At 44.3% G+C, this 20,217-nt stretch overlaps 1 protein-coding gene across 1 annotated transcript in view; it reads left to right on the top strand.

The window, feature by feature from the left end:
* Window positions 1-20,217, top strand: part of LMNB2 (lamin B2) — a gene marked incomplete at its 5' end in the record, with an annotated part of 40,055 nt that overhangs the window by 4,379 nt on the left and 15,459 nt on the right. Inside the window, one exon of the mRNA XM_082011031.1 lies at window positions 8,778-8,914. Coding sequence (XP_081867157.1) covers window positions 8,778-8,914 — 137 coding nt within the window. The remainder of the gene's footprint in view (window positions 1-8,777; window positions 8,915-20,217) is intronic.

The raw sequence follows: 20,217 nt of genomic DNA, 5'->3' as shown, positions 1-20,217 counted from the left end.
TTGGGTGGCCTGTAGCAGACCCCCATTGTAATGTCACCTGTCCCTTCCTTCCCTTTAATCCTGATCCATAAGCTCTCCGTCAGCTCATCATCCATCCCCAGGCAGAGCTCCATGCACTCCAGCTGGTCACTGACATAGAAGGTGGCACCCCCTCCTTGTCTCTCCTGCCTGTCCTTCCTAAAGAGCCTGTATCCTTCCATTCCAGTGCTCCAGTCATAGGAGCCATCCCACCATGTCTCAGTGATGCTGGGAAGATCATAGCCCTGCAGGTATGTGCAGGTCCCTAACTCCTCTTGTTTATTTCCCATGCTATGCATGTTTGCATAGAGGCATTTAAGTTTGGCCCCGATGAAGCTGAATTGCTGGAATTCCTTTGTGGTGCTCTTCAGGTGCTTTCTTGCTGACCTGTGATCCTTCTCCAGGCTTTGGGCATCTATTGCTGGCACTAGCATCAAACTTGTAGGAGTGGGATGGGAATGTTATATGAACACAAACCAACTCCTAATAGCAGGTCTGTGTGCTATCAATTCTGGAAAAATACCTTGCTGCAGTAATTGGAAAATAAACTTGATGATTTTGATATAAATATTTAGCTTACTTTGTCCTTGAGCTTTCTTTCGTCACTTTTCTTCCAGACTTCAGGAAAAGGTCCTAATTCTTAGACATATCCTAACAAACTTTGTCAGGATTCCTCAAGCTCTTTGACATGTCGGAGACAATGGCAATCCTTCAGCTGGTCTCTGGACTACATTTGTTAAATGCTTCCCCCATCCCTTTAGGACAGCTTATTCTTTACATATATCCAGAAAAGGAGACTTTGTAGTCTTATTTTTCTGATTCAGGATAGTGAACAGCAGTTTAGGACTGCGGGAGCAGTAAAACTTCAGATGGCTGTCAGATTTTGGGTTTACTGGAATGGGAGAATCCTGTCCTTTCACTTTCAGTACCAATTCAGTAAACTGGATTTTTCTGCTGACGAACTCAATTTTTCTTGTTACACTGTTAGAATTTGTGTTCAGAAATTGATTAGGCTTAGCATGAAATAAGATTTTAATTAAAAATAAAGCATCCTAACCCCACCATAAAAAAAAAAAAATATCAGAAAACTCAAAGCAACTCTAACTTCTGTGTAGAAGCACAGTTAAGTGCAGTCCAGTGATACTGGCATACCGTTCTGGCTACATCATTATGTCTTTATATTAGCTCTACATTCTTAAAATGGACTGTTTCTTTTCCTAATGTGTTCAGGATGAAAACTCCCCTTGGTTGTCCTCAACTGTGTGTAAATTTGACTCTGTTTTAAGATGTCTAAATATTCTAATATTTTTGGCTTATCTCTGGTAGTGGGCAGGGACCATCATCTGGAATGATGCGTGTTGTGGGATGGCAAGCGGGAGAGAACTGCTCACCAGTGGGCTCTATGTTAACACCTGAACTTTTGCCTTGAGAGCAGGTGATGGGTCTATAATCCAAGGCAAATAGGATGTTGAGGATTGCTATGACAAGCAGTAGACAAGAGCATGTCACCCCAGTGTCCCACACTGACCATGTCTGAGAAAAGGGGCTAGTGTAAGACCTTTCTTAAGACATGTCTTAATGTAAGACATTCTCTTTCCCCACCCCTGCATGCATGGGAACAAAGGGTTGGCATTTTTGATGTTGTTCTCAAAGCTCTGGTTTAGGACAGTATCTTCTAGATGAAAGAAGTTCTGCTGATGCTTTTCAGGCAAGGACCATAGTCACTGTTCTGCCAGAGGCTCTTTACATCAGCTGATCAGGATGTTCTTTTTCCTTGTTTTAATCGCCAATCTGCAGAAAGTGGAAGAAATCAGCCACTTTCTCCTCTTCTGGGTAATCTTAATTTTACAGGCCACAGTTGCATAGTAGCCTTGGAACAAAACAACTCCTGTCACTCTTTTTGAGGAACACAGGGCTGCCACCACTTAGCAGCAGAGAAAAGGAACTTTGCAGAAGTTGAGATTCATCTCTAGTCCTCTACTAATTCTAGCCTTTTTTCCCCGCTTTCCCTAACCCTGTCCAATGCTGTTCTACCTTTACTTGTAGGCCTCTAGAGAAATAAAAATGTATGCAGTAAGCCCTCAGACAAATACAAAAAAATATTTTGTCCGTGTAGCTGGGGGAAGCTGTAATTGTCCTCATTCTTTGCTGTCTTGCATGAATCTCCTTGTGTAGCTTTGCCTATGACAGAGGAGAACTTTGGCTCATCCCCTTGTTTTGCTACCTCGCTAGTATATGACTGATGTTATTCTCACTGTGCTGGGGTAACCTAATTTGTGAGGCTGGGAGGGGGAATATTGGAAGGGCTAAGAGGAAGAGAGTCCTAGAGGTCTCCTCAATTCCCTTTCTACTAACTCCCTGCCCTCCGCTGCAGTGCTTATGATTGCACCCTTCCAGAAAAGATGTTTTGATGGGCATAGGAGGGATTACTACACTGTTTTGAGGACATCTCACTGTTCTCACCCACAGAAAGGAGAAGTAGGGAGGAAAAAGAAGATCCCTGGGACCCTCATGCACTGACAGCAATTGCCCATGTGACAAAAACAGTACCTACAAGGGGTTCCCTCTTTACTTAGGTCTTCTCAGCTCTGTGGGTGTGATTGCAGGTGGCTGTAATCTTGTATGTCACAGCCATCAGAACTTTCACCTGGTCTCCACTTATCTGGATCCACTTACTGGCAGATGCCAGTACTGTAGTTACTGTGCCCTTTGAGAGTACCATGACAGAGCTACTGTTGTGACCAGGATATGTGGGTCTGGTGTTGCCTAGTTGCTGCCTGCAAAATACATGTTCAGATGCTGCAGTTGTAGCCTCCAATACACGGGGTTAAATGTTGTTCTGGTACTGTAGGCATCATCTGGGAGGTGATGGTGGTGATATGCAAGCACATGTCTTAATTGGTTTTGAGAACTTGACTGATGTTTTTGGTGAATCTGGGCCATAGCTGACTGTCAGTCCTTCATCAATCCATAACTGGGTGAATAAGAATGTATTGAGCCACACCTGGTGGGAATACACTTACGTTTTGCACATTAGTGAGATTAATGATTCATTGCCAAATTTGTCTGGATTCACTTGTTGGATGGGGCATGCTTCTTGCCTAGCATGTAGGTTCATTGCTGCCTTAGCATGTTCCCTGTGTCTTCATTAAGTGACGTTTTGCAGCTTTTCTGAAGTGATTGCTATGGGAGGGTCTGTGTGTCTATCCTTGAACCACTACACAGTGAGCTTTGAGTGCTTCCAGTACAGGTTGGTAGGTTAAAGAGCATCCAGCAGTTTTGCCTTTCACACTGCGCTATGGAAACATCTCGTCTTGTTTTTCACATGGTCTATTTCCTTGTCCCCTGTGTTGCCCAATTACAAACTTGCAGACTCTTTTGCCAGCAAAAGAGGAAAAAAAAAAAGTGAAAGCACATTCATAGTGCAATTTGTAGGGTGTCCAGCTTGGCCTCTGTGTGGAAAGAATTAGGCTTGGGTGCACATTAACATGTAGTAGATCAGGCCTGTTTTCTGGTTCCTGCTGAACTCCATTTTGAGGTTTTAGCTTTATTCCTTCCATTGCCTTCAGATGGTGGTGGTAGTGGAGGCTACATTTTCAGAGTGGAGGGACCCGTTTGTTGGCCTAACATGTCATCTGGGGAGGTTTGCTGCTTCCCAGGGTTTTGCATTCTGGATGTTGTAGAGAGGCTACTGAGGCTCGCTTGGCTGCTCCTCCATGTAGGCACCAGTGATACTGGCAGGAGTGACCCAAAAAGTGTCGAACATGACTACATGGCTCGGGATGATTGTTAATGGTGTGGGGACCCAGGTGGTGTGGGGAGGGGGAAGGGTTTGAGGATGGCTGAGCAGATCCTGCAGAATGACACTGGATTGCACAACTGCTGTTGGCAACAGGATTTTAGTTTCTATGACCATGGAACTGTCTGTCAGGATTGACTGCCTCAAAGAGACAGGATCCACCTGACAAGGGTAAATGTACCTTTGCCAACAGGGCTGGTCAACCTGCTAAGAAGAATTTTAAACTGTGAATGATGGGGGAGGGAGAGATTCCTCTTGGGTAAGATCAGGTGAGAAAGTGGCGGATGGGGTAAGCAAGCAAAAGGCCTGGTGTTATGTGAACAAAAGAGAAAGCAACAGAAAATGGATGAAATTGAAAACCCGAAGCACATAAAGAAGGAAGTACCTACAGAACAGCCTTGTGGGGAAAGCTCTCCTACCCTTCCTGGGGAATCATCATGCTTGGGTGCCTCTCTAAAATGCCTATAACACTAACCTGTGCAGCATGGGGAACGAATGGGGGAATGGGAAGTCTGTGGGCAGTTACAGAACTATGACCTCACTGGGATCAGGGATAGCTCACATGACTAGAGAACTGTGATGGATGGATATAGGCTTTTCAGGAAGGTGAGGAGAGGGAGTTGCCCTTTTATATGAGAAAGCAGTGGGAATGCTTGGAGCTCTGCCTAAGGACAGGTTATGAGCTAGCTGAGAGATTGTTGGTCAAGGTTAGTGGGCGGACCAAGATGATTGATGATGTGGTATGTGTCTGCTGATGACCTGATCAAGAAGAAGAGGTAAATGAGGCCTCCTTCAGGCAACTGGAAGAAGCCTCACATGCCCTTGTCTTTGCGCTCTGCTGGGCCTAATACTTAATAAATAAGGAAGGAGTGGTCAGGGATGTTAAGGTCACGGCAGTGACCATGAACAGTGGCATTTGGGATGTTGAGAGGATAGAGCAGAGCAAAAAGCAGGACTACAGCTCTGGATATCAGGAGAGTAGACTTTAGCCTCTTCAGGGATCTGCTTGGAAGAATCCCATGGGCCGCATCAAAAGAAGCATGGCTAGCAGGTCAACGGAGGTGATTCTGCCCCTCTACTCTGCTCTGGTAAGACCCCACCTGGAGTACTGTGTCCAGTTCTGGAGCCCTCAGCACAGGAGAGACATGGACCTGTTGGAACAGGTTCAGAGGAGGGCCAGAAAAATGCTCAGAGGGATGGAACACCTCTGCTGTGAGGACAAGCTGAGACAGTCTGGGTTGTTCAGCCTAGAGAAGAGAAGACTCTGGGGAGACCTTATTGCAGTCTTCCAGTACTTAAAGGGGGCTGGTAAGAAAGATTGGGGCAGACTTTTTGGCAGGGCCTGTTAAGGTAGGAGAAGGGGTAATGGCTTTAAACTACAAGAGGGTAGATTTAGACCAGATATAAGGAAGAAATTTTTCACAATGAGGGTGGTGAAAACTGGCCCAGGTTGCCCAGAGAGGTGGTGGATGCCCCATCCCTGGAAACATTCAAGATCAGGTTGGACGGGGCTCTGAGCAATCTGATGTAGTTGAAGATGTCCCTGCTCCTTGCAGGAGAGTTGGACTAAATGACCATTAAAGGTCCTTTCCAACCCAAACTATTCTATGATTCTATGTGGTAAGCCAAGCAAAATGATGAGAAATAACAAATGAAGGAAGGAATTTTAATTGATAGATTCTGCTGACAGAAGATGACAAAAAATGGAAGATGTCATCAGACAGGTTATCTCTTGCATCCAATGTTTTTTAGGGGTGTTTAAGGAGAGGTAGACATTGTCTGGTGGCACTCTGCTCAGAAGTGTGATTAGACACAGAACCAAAAATGAGCTTCACAGTTGTCACATGCATTTATTCAACTTCTGTCTCTTGTTGCTGTGGATACTGGCTGTTGTTACTATTGATTTTTTTTTTGTTGTTGTTGCTGTTGTTTCATTGTTTTTGTGGTGTTTGGTGGTTGTTGGTTTTTCTGGCTTGTTGGTTTTTGTTTGGTGTTTTTTGTTTGTTTGTTTTTGTTTGTTTTTTGTTTGTTTTCCTCAGAAGGCACATGTGAGGCTTATCCTAAGAGTTTCTGCTTTGGTTTAACAGCACCTTTCTAAGAATTTCTGGAAGTGTCACTGTACTAGAGACCAAACTGAGTAGCAAATGTAAAGTGCTTAAAAAAGGGAGTGGGCAGAAGAGTGTCTGTAGATTCAAAATAAAGCAAAATCATAGGTGTACATTAAACAGAGGCACTTCTGAGACCATACTTTTCTGGAGATTTTCATCGAGTCTAAGTTAAGTTCCTTCCACCAGAACAGAGTTTGAGGGGTGACTGTTTCAGTGAACAGAAATACTTTACAGAATTTCTCTGTGCTGGGGTAGAAGGGTGCTTTCAATGAATAACTGTCTTGGGCTAGAAGTGTTGTCAAGCACGTACTACCAGGCTAGTTCAGCTAAGCTGGCACTACTTACTTTCATTTGAGCCTACTGCTGTATTTGGTTTTCTCTTCTCTGCTTCACCAGTGATGAAAATAAACAAGATGTTATTTTTTTATAATCTAGAAGGACCATCTCAAACTCTCCTCCAGTTCAGTTTTAGCATCTAAAACTTTTATCAATGTTGTCATGAATCCATGTTCTCCTTGCATCCTGTTAGAGTTCTGGCGGGGTTCATTTGGTGGGTTGTGTTGGTTTTGGTTGGGTTCTTTTTTTGTTCTCCAGTGATTGAAGGTGTCACTGTGCCCAGCTATCTGCTGTCTCCCTGTGCTGGAAGCTGCAGTGTGTCCTTAGGTCTCAGTTATTTGTCTGCTTAGTGCATTAGCTTAAAATTCTAGTGAAAGTGGCTTCTTGACTAACACTTTGGACTGTGAATTGGACCTGTGCATTTCCTTCTTATGTTTCTTACTGGAGTTAGAGCAGAGAAGAGGTTAAAATGCTGAAGGAGACAAATAGATACTAAGTTACCACAACTGGTTATGCCATGAATGAATCAGTCCTTTCTAATTAAGAAGCACAGTCTCTGGTTCTCTTTTTACTAACAGGTTCTGAAACAGCTTTCATCATGCAATTTTTAGCTCTGTCTAGCTACCTTCTCCCTATGCAGGAATTGCATTAAGTGTTTATTCTCTGTTCAGAATGTTGTTGTTTTGGTGATGGTGAGCTCTGTATTGTCTGTAATGCCTCAAAAGCATAAATTATTTACTGCCTGTTGCAAGTATCATACCAGCAACACCTTTTTGTGACAGTATTCACAAAAACCTAGGGAAGGCGGCTTTTTTCCTTTGTACTTTGACATGCAGTTCGAGTTTATGCACTGGAGTACTGGGAAGGGATTCGTCCTTGTGTCCTCCACTGTGATTTAGTGTGTGTCTCTCAACCTACAGCAATACAGCCACAAGTTCTTGGTAGATGTCCTAGGGCAAGGATTTTAGCACATGTAAGAATTGAAGGGCAGATGGGCTAAAGAAAGGCTGGCATTAGAGGAGGATTGTTGTAGATGCAGTACCTGATGGTGTGGAATCAGTGCTTGGCCTTTGGGCAATTTGTACTTTGTATTGCAATTTGCAAATACTGTATTTTCACTCAAGGGTCATCCATAATGAAAGGCTTTACAGCTTTAAAATCTCCTTTTTTTTTTTTTTCTTGGCATTGTGGAGTACTGTATGAGAGTTTAGCATAGTCATGGTACACTTCTTTGTAGAACTTCCTAAATTGTGTAACTGATAATACAGAGTTGTGCTGGCTTGTGCCATAGACAACCTCTGGCTATCAGCTATGGAGGGAAAACAAACAAACAAACCCCAAAAGTTAAGTTGAATAAAGCTTGAAAGGATTAATTATTTAAAGAAAAGACAACTGCATGCATAGACAGCCAAGTAATTTCTGGTATGTGGTATGCTTCTAAACTAAGGTTTCTCAGCCCTCATACTGTTGTATTTTAGTGAACTTCAGAAGTTTTATGAGAATACAGTCTATAAGGAACTTAATTACATTCTGACAGCTTTTAATCAGTCTTTGTGAAGACCAGATGGTTGAGTCTGTCATTAGTGCCACTCTGATGTTGAAACAGGCACTCCTTGGAATAGCACAGTTTGCTTTCTTGTTTCTACATTTTATGCTTTGTTATGAAATTTCTCTTCCTAAAGTTGGTACATTCTGCTTTTGGCTCTTCTCACTCCCCGATTGCTCTGTTCCTGAATTTACATTAGTAATAGTTGTTCTGGTATCCTTTCATAGAAGCAATATCAGCCATCTTAAATGGTCTTGACATTTTAGCTATCTGGTGTAACTTTCAAAAAAATCTTGCATTCTAAAAATTATAAAGGTGTGGAAGACTTTGAGGTGCTTTGCTGCAGTCTGAATAGCTGATTATGTTGATAATTATGATATTAACTCAATATATTGAGTTGGGACAGGGAGAAGTCTATAGATCCTTATCCTGGGAGATAGAGAACAGGAGTGGAAGCTCATTTCTGAACAGTTCACATTTCTGTAGTTCATCTAGTTTCAGATTCTTTTTAGCTTTATAGTGAAGAACAGCAGAGTCAAACTGGGCCTTGGACCTGTATTCCACAAAAGAAGTCTGTCATCATTTATCTTTAAATGATAATACTGTTTAAAAAAATCTGCCAAAGCAGTAGTATTGGAAATGAGGGCGAATAATTTAAGGTCTGATCGTAGGGTGTACTGATCTGCTTCAGTTTATCTATTTGGAAGACTTGCACACTTGAAACACAGTATGTTTTGTTATGTCCCACTGGGAATAAAAATTAAATCTAGTCTTTGGAACTAGATCACATGTAGGTGCATGTTAAAATTGAAAAACTGAAAATGTGTGATGTAGAATGTTCTTAAAAAACAGAAAACATATCATACACCCTTTTTTCAAAGAAAGCTATGTGAAACCTGGTGCTGTGTTTCAGTTCTTTGATAGTTAGTCATTGGGATGTTCTAATATCTGAATACTTTTTTCCCCTTAGGTGAGTGGAATCAAGAGTCTCTATGAGTCTGAACTGGCTGATGCTCGAAGAGTTCTGGATGAAACAGCCAAAGAGAGGGCTAGATTACAGATTGAAATAGGAAAACTGAGAGCGGAACTTGAGGAGCTCAATAAAAGGTAAGGGAAGTCCTGCTTTTTTTTTTTATATTAGTATGGGCAATATTTGCAGTGGGAGTGACACTACTGATGCTTCTTAAAATGCCTTTTAGTAGATAAGATTTGGGAGTTAGAGATTTTTCTTGAACATGTTGGTATATACATCACCTGGATATTAACATTGTTGGCCATAAAATTGCTTTTAATCCAGCCGTGCCAGTACAGGCCTACTGTAAGTCTCCCATCTCCCTTCATGTGCATCTAAGTGGTTATAAAAGGAATGAAGTGTTTCCCTCCCTTGTGTTTTTCTGACTAGCTAATTGATTTATGATGAAGTATTTCTTGTTTCCTCCATAAAGTTTGCTATATCACTGGATTTTCATTTTCTGTGCTGGGCCTTCTTGTTAAAGTCAACCATAGGAGATACTTTGTGGACTTTGCCCCTAAAATAAATGTCCAAATATGAAATAGCTATAGTGTAAGCATCTCTATTTAAGTCACTGCAAAGTCTGTTGAACTTGGTGCATTGTTCATACCAGAAGACATGACTGCATGTGGTCAGATGACCCGTGCGCTAAAATTTACAAACTCTGTTAGCTAGGACTTGATTAACCATAAAAAGACCCTATGGTAACTAGGTCAGACAAACACCTAAAGCTAAGTGAAACGAATACCACCCAGCCCCTCCTATGATGTTCCTGTTGTAACTGATTTACCTCTGAAAAGCTTTAGGCCAGCAGTGTCGGGGTTTATTTCAGATAATATATTTTGTGTGGCAGTTGGCATTACATGGTCATCAAGGTTGTCTCGTCTCATTGATAGCAAATACTCCACTCGCTTGGCTTTTAAAGCAAGCTCCGAAAGAGACCAGCAGCAGTAACTGGGAATTTGGTTTATCTTTCCTGTTCTGCAAGATGCTTATTTCTGTATTTTTATTAAGGTATCCTTGTCAGAAGTATCTTCACTTGTCAGCTAACAAGAATCAGTGCCAATTGATTCTGGTTCTTTAGGCTTTTGATAGTGCTAAAAGATTTTACAAATACCTTGTTGTAGAATGCTGTGCATTTAGTGATGGTATTTTCCCTTGGGTCATCTCCCTTGCCCTTTGTTTGGACAATTGAGTTGCCCCTTACCAGTCACTTCAATGACTGGTTAATTCTGCCAGACTAATTTCAAAAATTTTTTTTGTTTTCTGAGATAGACTAAATATGAGGAAAATATGCATGGTTTTCCCTCTGTTTCAAGCTCATGACAGAGGAGAGGCTTAAGGATGCCGGCACAGTCTGGCCAGGAGTGATCCCACACATTGCCACTCCATTGATTGCTTGGAATAGATTGGGTTGCTAGGACAGGAGGTAACAGCCATCTGTCTTCGGACATCTCCTCTGGTCTCCCATGCTAGAGAGGGAGAAGAAAAGGGATAGCTGGAGTTGGCAGAGTAGAGAAAACATTGGCTTGAAACGATACCTGGGAAACCTTTCCTCAACGTTGGACTGAATTGAATTTTAGTTGCTGATCCACAGGCTTGCAGCGCTTTCCTAGCTATAGGATCCAACTATAGCCAACCTGCTGCTTCAAGAGCTGATTTCTCCTGTCTTTTTCCTCCTAAAGCCTGGGTTTGTGAACATGGAAAACCCATTCCTGAAGGCACTGAGGATGCACCAGGGAGGGCACAGGGTGTATTTGGGTGTGGTGACATCAGGCCTAGTTTGTGTCCAAGGGACCCTGAGGCTTATCCTGCTCTTGCTTGGTTCCTGAGGCTGTCTACTTGCACAACTCCAGTAGGTTTGGGAAGCAGCTGACCAACTTGCAGCAAGACCCTTGGTTGGTACACAAGGATTTGTGACAGGACCTAGGAAAGAACATGGTTTGTCTGTCAGTGTACTGGACTTCAGAATAAGCATTTATGCTTATGTCTTTGGGCAATTTGTTCAGATACTGACAAATTATACTACCCCAGTATTCTGTGTGAGTACAAATTCAACTCTTGGTTTTTGGATATCCTGGCACATATTTTTGTTATTTCAGATTTTTTTACTTACTTACTATGTTACTGATGTTCTAACATTTTCTGGGTTTTTTTAGTACTTGGGATAATTGGACATCATCTTGCCTAGTAAGTCAATGAGAAGCATCCCAAGGCATTCTCTAGAGCAGTTTGTACTGGATTGGACCAAAGGTCCATCTAGCCTGGTAATCTGTCTCTGTTAGAAGCCACTCATAAGCATCTGGAGAAGAGTAAAGAATGGAGCATGCATAACAACACTTCCCTGGACTATCCTTCCAGTCTTCAGCAATTCCCTTTGGCTAAGGGACTTCCTGAGGTCCAGCTGGATTCTGTATAGTAAGCCTTCATGGGTTTCCATTTCATAGTGTGACCAGTATCACAAGACCATCTGTTTGTTGTGTTCTTAGACTTAGCAAGGGGATTCTGAGCTTACATACATTTTGTATGAAGAAAAACAGGTGTTTGAATGTGCCAGCCCAATTCCGTTGGTTCATTTATCCCCTAACTTTTGTATTTTCCTTCTTCATATCTCCTAAGATTTTCTCTTTAATGATGTCTTTTTTTCAAGTGGAAACATCTTACCTACTTAATTGCTGCTTCTACAGAAGCTACTCTGCCTTCAATCAACGTCTGTCATTTTTCCTGTTTTATTGTATCCTCTTGGGAAGAAAGGCTGCAGAACTGGACCTTCAAACAGTATTCAGGATGTGGTTGTACCATAACAGTGTTAAATGTCTTGTTCTGTATTTTATTTACAACTAATTTCTTAAATACAGTTGCATACTGAGTGCTTTCAAGCTGCTGATATGTGAAGAAGGATATGCTCCAGGTAGTCTTTCACATCAGACTCAGAGATGTCTCCCATCAACTCTTGAGTTGCCTGGGTGCTACAGAACATAGAACTCTTTTGTGGTAACCAGATCTGCCATGGCCTCTTTGGGCAGAGGTGAGGTGAGGTAAGGCCCTCACAGAGCCATGCTATGCAGGGTTCTTACCCCTGCTTACCCTGCTTACCTTCCCTTTACGAAAGCCAAATGGACTCTGAATCTTCAAATTCTTTTGTGCTTATGCATGTGCCCACTCCTTCTCTTCATTGATGTCTTTGTCCTAATTTTACCTATACAAGTATCAGGGTATGAGTTTCTCCTTTTGAAAAATTGGTATTTCATTTGTCGTTTTCCTTCTTTTAACTTATTGTCGTCTGGTCAGGACATGCTGAAGCTGCCTTATCTCCAGGCTGGTCAGACTTTGTTTGCTCAGCCTCTTTTAACAGGGCATGTACTCAGACTCTCTGACCACCTTGGTGGTCTCTGCTGAACTTGCTCCAATTTATCAATGTCTTTATTGTACTGGGGGGCGGGGGTGGTGGTGTCCATAACTGGATGCAAAAATGGACACAGAAGTGACCTACTGAGTGCTGATAAGAAGGGGATGATTGCTTCCCATGATTTACCAGCCATGTTCTTATTAATACAATTCCATCATAGAAAGCCACTAGGTTGGTCAGGCAGGACTTGCCCTTGGTGAACCTGTGCTTGCTGTCTCAAATGACCTCCTTGCCCTCCACGTGCCTTAGCACAGCTTCTAGCAGGATGTCGTGGTTTAGCCCCAGCCAGCAACTAAGCACCACGCAGCCGCTCGCTCACTCCCCCATGGTGGGACGGGGGAGAGAATCGGAAAAGTGAGGAAACTCATGGTTTGAGATAAAGACAGTTTAATAAGTAAAGCAAAAGCCGCGCACGCAAGCAAAGCAAAACAAGGAATTTGTTCACCACTCCCCATGGGCAGGCAGGTGTTCAGCCATCTCCAGGGAAGCAGGGCTCCGTCACGCGTAATGGTTTCTTGGGAAGACAGACGCCATAACTCCGAACGTCCCTCCACCCCTTCCTTCTTCTTTGTCCCAGCTTTATATACTGAGCATGACGTTATATGGTATGGAATATCTCTTTGGCCAGCCTGGGTCAGCTGTCCCAGCTGTGTCCCCTCCCAGCTTCCCGTGCACCCCCAGCCTGCTCACTGCAGGCCAGCATGAGAAGCTGGACTGTCCTTGAGTACTTAGCAACAACTCAAAACATCAGCACCTTATCAACATTTTCTCATCCCAAATCCAAAACATAGCCTCACGCTAGCTTCTATGAAGAAAATTAACTCTACCCTGGCTGAAACCAGGACACAGGATCTGCTCCATGATCTTCCCAGGCACAGAGGTGAGGCTGACGGGTCAGTAATCCGCAGGGTCCTCCTTGCCTCCTCCTACCCTTTTTAAAAATGGCTGCAATGTTTCCCTTTTTCCAGTCTCCAGGGTCTTCACCTGACTGCCAAGACTTTTCAAATATCATGGAGAGTGGCTTGGCAACTACATCAGCCAATTGCTTCAGGACTCTGGGAAGCATCTTGTCAGGTCCCATAGACTTGTGCATGTTCAGGTTCCTCAGGTGGTCTCGAACCTGATCCTCTCTTTCAGTGGGAGGGACTTTGCTCCTCCAGTCCTTGTCTTGAGGTCCATCCACTTGAGAGGTGTGGGAAGAGAGCCTGCCAGTGAAGACTGAGGCACAGAAGTTGACTACCTCAGCCTTCTACTTTTCTGTTGTTACCAGTTTGCCAGTCATGTTCAATGGAGGGGGAAGGTGCTATGCTTTCTTTGATCTTCCTTTTCTGGCTAACATACCTGTGGAAGCCCTTCTTACTATTCTTTGCATCCCTTGCCAAGTTCAGCTCCAGCCACACCTTGGCCTTCCTGACCCCATCCCTACACAACTGGGCAGTGTCCCTGTACTCTTCCCAGGATACCTGTCCCTGCTTCCACTGCCTGTACATTTCCTTCTTGCCTTTAGTTTGCCCAGCAGGTCTTGAGTCAGCCAGGCTGGCCTCTCACCTTCCTTTCCTGATTTCTTACACCTGGGGATCAAGAGCTCTTGTGCTCTATGGAAAGCATCCTTAAAGATCTGCCAGCTCTGTTGTGCTCCCTTGTCCCTGAGGGCAGTTTCCCAGGGGGTCCTATTGACCAAGTCCCTGAAGAGCTGGAAGTTTGCTTTCCTAAAATTCAGGGTCCTGACTTTACTCTTCACCTGACCCATATCTCTCAGGACTGTGAACTCCACCAGTGCTTGATCACTGCAGCCCAGGCTGCCTCCAATCTTGACGTCACCAATTAGCTCACATGTGTTGGTGACCAACAGGTCCAGTATAGCATCCCCTCTGGTAGGGCTGGCTGTTACCTGGCACAGGAAATTATCCTCCATGCACTCCAGGAGTCTCCTGGGTTGCCTACAGCTCGCTGTGCTACTTTTCCAGCAGATGTCGGGGTGGTTGAAGTCCCCCAGCAGGTCAAGAGCCTGTGAGCATGATGCTTCCTGTAGCTGGAGCAAGAAGACTTCATCAATAGGCTCCCCTTGGTCGGGTGGCCTGTAGTAGACACTAACCACAAGGTTCCCTTTTGTCACTTCAGTCCCTTATTCTTGCCCATAAGCTTTTGACCTGCTTGTGGCTATTCTTCAGAGGCAGCCCTTCATACTCTATCCATTTCTTGACATAAAGGGTAAAACCTTCACCCCTCCTTCCTCACCTGTCCCTTCTGAACAGCCTGTAGCCATCGATAGTCACACTCCAGTGTGGGATTCATCCCACCAATTTTGGTAATGGCAACTAGGTTGTAGCTTTCCAGCAGCATGGTGGCTTCCACCTCCTCTGTTTGTTGCCCATGCTGCATGCATTGGTGTAGAGGCATTTCAGCTGGGCTGTTGCCTGTGTCACCTCCTTAGAGAAACACCTCTCAATTCCTTTGAGGTCTCTGGCTGGTGTTGGCTCCTATTACCTCAGGAGCCCCTGGATCATCTCCATAAGACTTCCAGTGTACCCAGCATGTCTCAGAGCAACAGGCTGCAGGCCCTTGCAGGCACCCCATTACTCTAACCTGGGGGTGTAATCCCCCCAGCTTGTCATGGGCAAGCCTGATATTATCCCTCTCCAGATCTAGTTATATTTACGGTAATGTTCAGCTCTAATTTCTTTAGAGGGAGCTGTTATAGAATCATAGAATCAGTAAGGTTGGAAAAGACCGCTAAGATCATAAAGCCTAACCGTCAACCCAACACCACCATGACCACTAAACCATGTCCTGAAGTGCCATGTCTACATGTTTTTTGAACACCTCCAGCGATGGTGACTCAACCACTTCCCTGGGCAGTCTGTTCCAATGCTTGATTGCTTTTTCAGTAAAGAATTTTTTTCCTAATATCCAGTCTAAACCTCCCCTGGCACAACTTGAGGACATTTCCTCTTGTCCTGTCGCTGGTTACTTGGGCCAAGAGACCAACAACCACCTCACGACAACCTCCTTTCAGGTAGCTGTAGAGAGCAATAAGGTCTCCCCTCAGCCTCCTCTTCTCCAGACTCAACAACCCCTGTTCCCTCAGCTGCTCTTCATCAGACTTGTTCTCCAGACCCCTCACCAGCTTTGTTGCCCTTCTCTGGACATGCTCCAGCACCTCCATGTCCTTCTTGTAGTGAGTGGGCCCAAAACTGAACACAGGATTCGAGGTGTGGCCTCACCAGTGCCGAGTACAGGGGTACGATCACTTCCCTACTCCTGCTGACCACGCTATTGCTGGATGCTGTTGGCCTTCTTGGCCATCTGGGCACACTGCTGGCTCATGTTCAGACGGCTGTTGACCAACACCTCCAGGACCTTTTCTACTGGGCAGGTTCCAGCCACTCCTCCCCAAGCCTGTAGCATTGCATGGGGTTGTTGTGACCCAAGTGCCTGCACTTGGCCTTGTTAAACCTCATACAATTGGCCTTGGGCCCATCGATCCAGCCTGTCCAGATCCCTCTGCAGAGCCTTCCTACCCCTGAGCAAGATAACACTGTTGCCCAACTTGGTGTCGTCTGCAAACTTACTGTGGGTGCACTCAATTGCTTCATCCAGATCATTGATAAAGATATTAAACAAGACCGGCCCCAAAACTGAGCCCTGGGGGAACACTGCTTGTGACCAGCTGCCAACTGGCTTTAACTCTGTTCACCACAACTCTCTGGGCTTGGCCATCCAGCCAGGTTTTTACCCAGTGAAAAGTACACCTCTTAAGCCATGAGCTGCCAGCTTCTCTGGGAGACTGCTGTTGGAGACAGTGTCAAAGGCTTTACTAAAGTCCAGGTAGGCAACATCCGCAGCCTTTTCCTCATCCACTAGGTGGGTCACCTGATTATAGAAGGAGATCAGGTTGGTCAAGCAGGACCTGCCTTTCATGAACCTGTGCTAGCTGGGCCTGACCCTTTTGTTGTCCTGCACATGCCCTGTGAGTGCCCTCAAGATGAACTGCTCCATAATTTTCCCCAGTACAGAGGTTAGGCTGACAGGCCTGCAGTTCCCCAGATCCTCCTCGTGGCCCTTCTTGTAGATGGGCGACACATTGGCAAGCCTCCAGTCATCTGGAGTAAGTTGAAGTCCCTCATGAGAGCAAGGTCTAGCGATTGTGAGACTTCTGCCAGTTGCTTGTAGAATGCTTCATCTGCCTCTTCATCCTGGTTGGGTGATCTACAACAGACTCCCAGCAGGATATCTGTCTTGTTGGCCGTCCCCCTCATCCTTACCCATAAGCACTCGACCTGGTCATCACAACTGTTGAGCTCTATACAGTTGAAACGCTCCCTGACATACAGAGCCACCCCGCTGCCTTGCCTTGCCTTCCTTGCCTATCCCTTCTGAAGAGCCTATAGCCATCCGTTGCAGCACTCCAGTCATGTGAGTCATCCCACCATGTTTCTGTGATGGCGACCAAGTCATAGCTGTCCTGTTGCACAATGACTTCCAGCTCCTCCTGTTTGCTGCCCATGCTGCGTGCATTGGTGTAGAGGCACTTGAGCTGGGCCATCAGTTTCACCCCCCAACATTGGCGTGCCACCCCTCGGCTCATCTCTAGTGAGCCTGGTTTTATCCCCTTTCTTCTTCGAACCTAGTTTAAAATCTTCTCGATGAGCCTCGCCAACTCATAAGCCTTTTCCCCCTTGGAGATAGTGGAACTCCATGTGTTGCCTGCAAGCATGGTGCCATGTAAACCTCCCCATAATAAAAACAAAATTCTGCTGATGGCACTAGCCTCTGAGTCACGTGTAATTGGGTGTTTTGTCAGAGTGAAACTAGTTTTGGTTCCAAATTATTAACTTGTCTGTAGAAGACAGGGAGGAGCTGTTGGTTACATATTTCATCTCAGTTTGTACGTGAATAATGGGATATATGATTTCCTGACATTAGAAGTGGGATTCAGATGCCTGAACATCAATGTCTCTTGCACTGTAGACATTGTCAGTTACCCTGTGCTATGGTATGAACCTCCCATGGGTCCTTTTTACGTCATATGTGGCTGTTGCAGATATCCCAGGGATTAAGGTGATGCATCCAAATCTTATTTTAACTAGACTTAAAAGGGTTTCTTGTGAGGGACGTCTTCCTGTGAGGGAGTTGCCTTCATTGTTGTCAGAAAACTGCCTGTGTTTTTGTGTTGTGGGTGTGTTTTGTGGGGATGTGGGGTTTTTTTGGTGTTATTCACAATACACATATTTGTTACTGTCCTTTACTATATTGTTTGATCAGCAATCAAGTTAAAATCGGTGATCAAATGTAAATTAAGAAACAAAAAATACTTTGAGGTAGGGGCCTTCACGCTGCTTGGGAGAGCTGCTTTGCAATGAGAACTAGTAGATGGAATATGTGTGTTATTTACAGCTTTCGCTTTTATTGCAAGATGCTAGTAAAATAAGAAACAAACATCCTGAAAAGAAATCGAACATGAGACTTGCTTGGGGGAGGGGACAGGCAGGGAGGAAGAAGAAGCACCTTTTTTTTCTAATGGGAAAAAAAACAACGAACAAAAACGTGATACTCTAGAGGGAAGGGATGCTATCCACAGGGACCTTCATAGGCTGGAGAGGTGGGCCTGTGCGAACCTCTTGAAGTTCAACAAGGCCAAGTGCAAGGTCCTGCACATGGGTCGGGGCAACCCCAAACATGGATACAGGCTGGGCAATGAGTGGATTGAGAGCAGCCCTGCAGAGGAGGATTTCGGGGTGTTGGTGGATGAAGAACTGAATATGAGCAGGCAATGCATGCTAGCAGCCCAGAAAGCCAACCATATTGAGCTGCATAAAAAGGAGCGTGGAGAGCAGGTTGTGGGAGGTGACTCTCCCCCTTGGCTCTTGTGAGACCCCACCTGGAGTACTGTGTTCAGCTCTGGGGCCCCCAGCATAAGACAGACATAGACCTGCTTGAGGTGGTCCAAAGGAGGGCCACCAAGACAATCGAGGGGCTTGGAGCCCTTGCTTTATGAGGACAGACTGAGACACTTGGGGTTATTTAGCCTGAAGAAAAGAAGGCTCTGGTGTGAGCTCATTGGCCTCATAAAGGGGGGCTACAGGAAAGATAAGGAGGGACTCTTTGTTAGGGAGTATAGTGATAGGACAAAGGGTAACAATTTTAAACTGAAAGAGGGAAGATTTAGATTAGATATTAGGAAGAAATTTTTTACCATGAGGGTGGTGATATACTGGAACACGTTGCTCAGAGAAGTTGTGGATGCCCCCTCCCTGGGAGTGTTCAAGGCCAGGTTGGATGACGCTTTGAGCAACCTAATCTAGTGGAAGGTGTCCCTGCCCATGGCAGAGAGGTTGGAACTAGATGATCTTTAGGACCCCTTCTAACCCAAACCATTCTATAATTCTATGTCTTTTACAACATGTTCAATACATACATGTATGTACAATTAGTTCCTTGAGCACAACTCCTTAATTTAGAATTTTTTCTATTGAGCTGATTTCATAACTAGGTTCTTAAAGCAGTTGGATAGTCTCACTTTATAAAAAGTGAAATATCAATAGGATGTTCTAACACTGTTTATGTGATATAAGGGATCACTTAACTTTTGAGCTTAAAGATGTTTGTATCAGGAGTAGGTACATATTTTTAAATCTAGGATTAAAATACTGTTGTAAAAACAGACGTTCTGATATCATTCTGAAGGAAGTATGGTTCTTTCCTCTATGTTATGTAACAGCTTCCAGCACTTTTGTGTGCATCTTCAGCTGCTTGACAAAACTTTTGACTGCTTGAGGGAGAGAGGGGATGAGAGGAGGAGGTATAGATGAGAAAATTTACTAGTGAGATGCACAACATTTTTGCCTTGGTGGAACAGCACCGTTCCACAGGACTGCTGAACCAGACCTGGTGTAGTAGTCAGGGTGCATTCAGTCATAGCAGAGGTAACTCGGATGGCCTGGTTAAAGAAAGTCTTTTGTCCTGATGTTTATATCTTTACCAGTGTCACAGGTCCCCAGGTCAAGCAAAGCCTGGAGGAAGATGTATGTAGGCCTTATCCATTGGCTTCTTTTAGCAGTCTTCCTGCTTGAGCTGTAAGCTCCCAACTCTGAGTTATGTGGCTGTCTTGCTGTGGCTTCCTCTGACTGCTACCCTGCATGGTCACTGAAATACTTCCCTTAGGCAAACTTGGCTGCATTCTGGGAAAAAAGAGCTCTAGAGGGTTACCCTAACCTGGTGTCCTTCAGAGAACACTGGCACATCTCAACAGACACACTGGCTGCTGTTCGTAACTTCCAGACATCTCGGAGCCCTGAAAGCAGGTTGCACCTTTGTAAAGCCTTCTATCAATTTTTTTGCATGAAGACAATAAACCAGGTTGAACCTATAAGTGCAAATTAAAATGTGAATGAAAGCAGCTTGGAGTGTCTTCCAGTGTTAATGCTCATGGAGGGAGCAGTCCTAGTAAGCTAGGAATAGACTTATATCTAGTTACTCCAGGTAGTAGGACTCCTCTTCAAAGTTATTTCTGTGGGCACTTAAAAGCAGCTCACTGACAACAGGCTGAAAACTATAGATCTATAGAAGAGAAGTTTGAGGCTTTCCTAGGAGAAAAATTAATTCTAAGATGGTTTAAAAGAAAAAGACAAAATGCATTTTTGTCTGTGTTCTCAGTGGTGTGAGACTAGAACAGTGAGCTTAAACTGCAGCCAGGAACGACTACTTCAGATAACAAAACAGTTTTTTAATAATGTATTGACACATACCTAGAGAAGCTGCAGAAAGTAAGTATGTTAGAGGAAAAGGTAAACAAATACTTGGTGGACAGGAGGAAGATGACCTTTATGATTGCTGTGAGTTGGATATAACAGCTCAAATAATCATGTTTAAAGTGACCAGAGTCAGTTTGCTTGTAGTGAATGCTGCTGAAGAAATACTGATTTATTCCTGAAAGGTGACAACATTTCCGTAGTGGATTACTTTACTACTTTGTGTGGGAATATGCCC

The sequence above is a fragment of the Phaethon aethereus genome, assembly GCF_964289735.1.
Source record: "Phaethon aethereus genome assembly, chromosome: 26".
Classification (NCBI taxonomy): domain Eukaryota; kingdom Metazoa; phylum Chordata; class Aves; order Phaethontiformes; family Phaethontidae; genus Phaethon; species Phaethon aethereus.
This window is presented reverse-complemented; position numbering and strand designations above follow the sequence as displayed.